The sequence below is a fragment of the Chinchilla lanigera genome, unplaced genomic scaffold (genome assembly GCF_000276665.1).
Source record: "Chinchilla lanigera isolate Chin_1 unplaced genomic scaffold, ChiLan1.0 scaffold00076, whole genome shotgun sequence".
NCBI lineage: Eukaryota > Metazoa > Chordata > Mammalia > Rodentia > Chinchillidae > Chinchilla > Chinchilla lanigera.
The window spans coordinates 996,918-1,000,703 of NW_004955477.1; the positions used below are offsets into that span (position 1 = coordinate 996,918).

Below are 3,786 nucleotides of genomic sequence, written 5' to 3' on the forward strand. Positions count from 1 at the left end.
GCAGAGTCTGTTTAATCCTTTCCCCCTTGACAGACATCTGGGTTGTTTTCAGTCTTGGGCTATCAGAGATAAACCTTCTATAAACAATCTCATACAAGCTTTTATGTGAATGTGAATGTAAGTTTTCATTTCTCAGGGATAAATGTCCATGAGTGTGATTATTACTTGTATGGAAGGAACATGTTTAGCTTTTTAAGAACATCCTAAACTATTTTTCACAGTGACTCCCATTTCTCATTTTTACCCACAGCATATGAGATCCAGTTTTTCTCACATCCTACCTAGGATCTGTATTATTTTTTCTGTTAGCTGTTTCTGGTAGCTGTACTCAAATCCTGCATATATTTTTAGATTTATATGTAGGTATTTCTTTATTATTGTTGGAGTCACAATAAATGATGATGTTTTCAATTTCAATTTCTACATTTGTTGTTCCTACATAGAAATATGATTTATTTTTGTATACTTTCATGAACTTTTAATTGAAATAAAATTTGTCTTGTAGGCTTTGGGTAGGGGTGTGTGTGTGTGTGTGTGTGTGTGTGTGTAAGGAGAAAGAGACAGAGATATAGCCTATGTATGTTCTGAACAGCTGGTAAAAGATGAAGATTCCAGAGTACCCCCAAACCTATTAAGTCAGGAAATTTGAGGTTTTAAATGGTATAGCTATACAATATTTATTTCATTCATAGATGAATGGCCAATGTAAAATAATCACAAAGGACAAATTAAATTACTTTTACTTTTGAACTTTGCTTAATCAAATGATAGCTTGGAAAGGATTACTCACAGAATTGGAATGTAGAGACGATTTCTGATTCCAGTGCTAATAGCATCAGTACAAAAATTCACAGAGAACAACTGTGAATGGAAAAAAATCAGATGACTTCCACAAAGGGAGCTGGGCAGAATCATTACTCACTTCCCTGTAGGCAGGTTACTGCCAAAAGCCTGTCAATGTGTTGTTTGGAACCTGGACCTGCACCCCACAAGAGGTTGAGCAGCCTACCCCCACGCCTGCCGCCATGCTGCTCCTCACCCCCAGGTCACCATGTGGTGAAAGTACTTTCATTAGCCTGGCCTGGCCTTGCCATTGACCCAAGGCTGTGAGGTACCCTGCAGCCTCAGCTTCCCTGAGACCTTCAGCAGGGTTATACCTAGAGCTAGCCTGCTCTCTCCTCTCCCAGATAAAATCCTGTTCTTAGGCAGTGGCTCTCTGAGAAAATAAATAGGATTGAAGTATCTAAACTGCTTCTGCAACCCTAATGGGGCTTTCAACTGTTGCCAGCTTCTTTTTTTTTTTTTTGGTTTTTTTCCGGTACTGGGAACTGAACTCATGACCTTGTGCTTGTCAGGCAGGCACTGTGCCGCTGAGCTAAATCCCCAACCCCTGTTGCCAGCTTCTTCATAGTCACAAAATAGTGTCTCACAGCATGCTTCCTATATCTGCTGATAAAGAGACTAAGCATTCGTGGGTATTTGTTTCTTTAGCCTTGACTGCACCAATGAATATTTTGAAATCCTGGATGGCCCTCCATCTTCAGCAAAGTCTCTGGGGAAGACCTGCTCTGGTTTCTACCTCACCTACTCATCCTCCTCTAGCTCAATGACCCTTGTGTACTTCCGAGGGTTCAACAACATAGGGAAAAACTTCGTTGCTTACTATTATTCTGCAACCAAAGGTAAGGTGGTGAGAAACCACAGCATTGAAATGTCTGCCTGGAAACCGTGACTCACTCAGTGATCTTGGACAAGGAACTTGACCTCTTCTGGCCTCCGTTCCTTCCCTATGTTATGAGGATAACAGGAAAGCCACACTTCTTAGGTTTGTTGTGGAGTTTACATACAACGACACAGCAAGATGTGCACCTTAGCACATCCTAGGTGCTTGATAACTGGCAAATTTGTTGTGAGCTTTCTAGTTTTACATACATCTCATCACAGTTGGTTCCTTAGGAAGTCATTTCTGATGTTACTCTGAATCTAGACTGGGCACTCAAGGATTTTCAGAAGATGAGGGTGCAGTCACAGGCTAAGAGAAGTTTATGCCCAACTTAAATGAAGTTGAAGACAAATATACATGATGCAATAGAGGACAAAAGGAATACAATGGATTAAGGCATACAATAGAACATATAGGATATATTAAATTGGCACATGCATACATCTCAGGAAAAGACATTAGGAGAGAGAAAGCAGCACAGGCTGCATAGATTAATGAAAACCTCAGGGGAATTTAGCATTGGAGTTGGTGAGACCATAAGTAGAGAAAGGGCAATCAGGAGCAAGAACAGTATGAGTCTAGAGATGGGAAGTGCAGGGTATGTGCCCTGGAGACAGAGCAAAGCTAAGGGTTTCTGTTGAAGCATAAAGTGCCCAAGTTAGCAACAATAACAATGATCAGAATACTCAAAATAACAGCTAATATTTATTGAATGCCTATTATGTGCCAGGCAGCATTTTAAGCTCCCTGGATGTGTTACTATGACACAAATCCATGGTCATTCCCCTTTCATGGATGGGGAAACTGAAGCTTGAGATGTTCGGTAATCATCTGAATAAGTAGTGAGATTCTACACTACTTGCCAACAATAGAAAACAGGCATAGTTCATAGAACTGCAAAGGTCTCAGGTCTGCTTTGTGTAAGAAGCTGTTAGAACAGTCTCCAGGCCCTTAGAAAGTATCAGGATGACTCACTGAGCAAGCTGGTGACACATGTTATAAAACAGAGGACAGCCAGGTATGGAAGTGCATACCTATAATCCTGGCACTGTGGGAGGCTGAGGAAGATGATCGGAAGTTTGAGACCAGCCTGGTCAAATTAGTGACTTAGTGAGACACTGTCTCAAAATAAAAATTTAAAAAGCTGGGAATGTAGCTCAGTACAAAGTTCGATTCTTAGTACCACAAAGAACAAAAAAAAAAGTAAAAACCAGAGGAAACACTCTGTGCAACAAAGAAGATCAGGGACAGATCAGGGATGGATCAGGGGAAATGAACATAATTAGTATTAAATAGCTATTGACAGTGATTTTCTTATATTTGCAGAGGCAGTGTCGAAGACCCCACATCTAGTCAGTGAGTTGACATTTGTGTTACTTAATATACATTTCTATTTCCTGTTTTTTTCTCTGTCCTCACTTCTAGTGCTTTTACTGTTGTTGTTTGATCTCTCTCATACATATTTCCTAATTACATGTGTAAATCCACTGTAACTGAAAATTATGTCTGCAAAGTTTTTGCGCAAATATGACACACATTCACGCTGGTACCAAGCTACGCTTTATCAACAGTTGGGTCATATATATTAGCAATTTTTATTTGACCTCCTAATTTTGTGTCCTTATCAATGACAATGAGGCAAGCTTAATCAGATACTCCACATCTAGGAAAAGTTAACAAAGCAGAAGCAAGTAAGAAAAATGACTGTTTTCCCCAGCACAAGGCTGACTGCAAGTGTTTGCATTTTAGCATAATTTAAATATTGTTAAATTTGTAGTGACTAGGCAGAAGCAGAGAATATCATCTTAGTTGGATCCCATACACCTGAGAAACATAAGATCCACATGAAAAGAGAGTTTGACTTGGGAGATAGCTTACCATATTGATGAGAGAGCAGCTAACCAGCCAGAATCTGGTCATTTAATGGAGACTGATCTTGGAAGGCAGCCTCCTGATTTGCCCACATCCTCCCTTTTTATTCAAGGGTGTCTTCTTGTATCCACAGCTATCCCAATAGCAACGGCCATCCCAACAGCAACAGCCACACCAACATCAACAGCCAC

The 3,786-nt window shown here is 40.2% G+C and overlaps 1 protein-coding gene across 1 annotated transcript in view; it reads left to right on the forward strand.

The window, feature by feature from the left end:
• LOC102010255 (deleted in malignant brain tumors 1 protein) overlaps positions 1-3,786 on the forward strand; it is an 86,293-nt gene that overhangs the window by 30,851 nt on the left and 51,656 nt on the right. Inside the window, exons 19-21 of the mRNA XM_013503021.1 lie at positions 1,492-1,682; positions 3,050-3,079; positions 3,729-3,781. Coding sequence (XP_013358475.1) covers positions 1,492-1,682; positions 3,050-3,079; positions 3,729-3,781 — 274 coding nt within the window. The remainder of the gene's footprint in view (positions 1-1,491; positions 1,683-3,049; positions 3,080-3,728; positions 3,782-3,786) is intronic.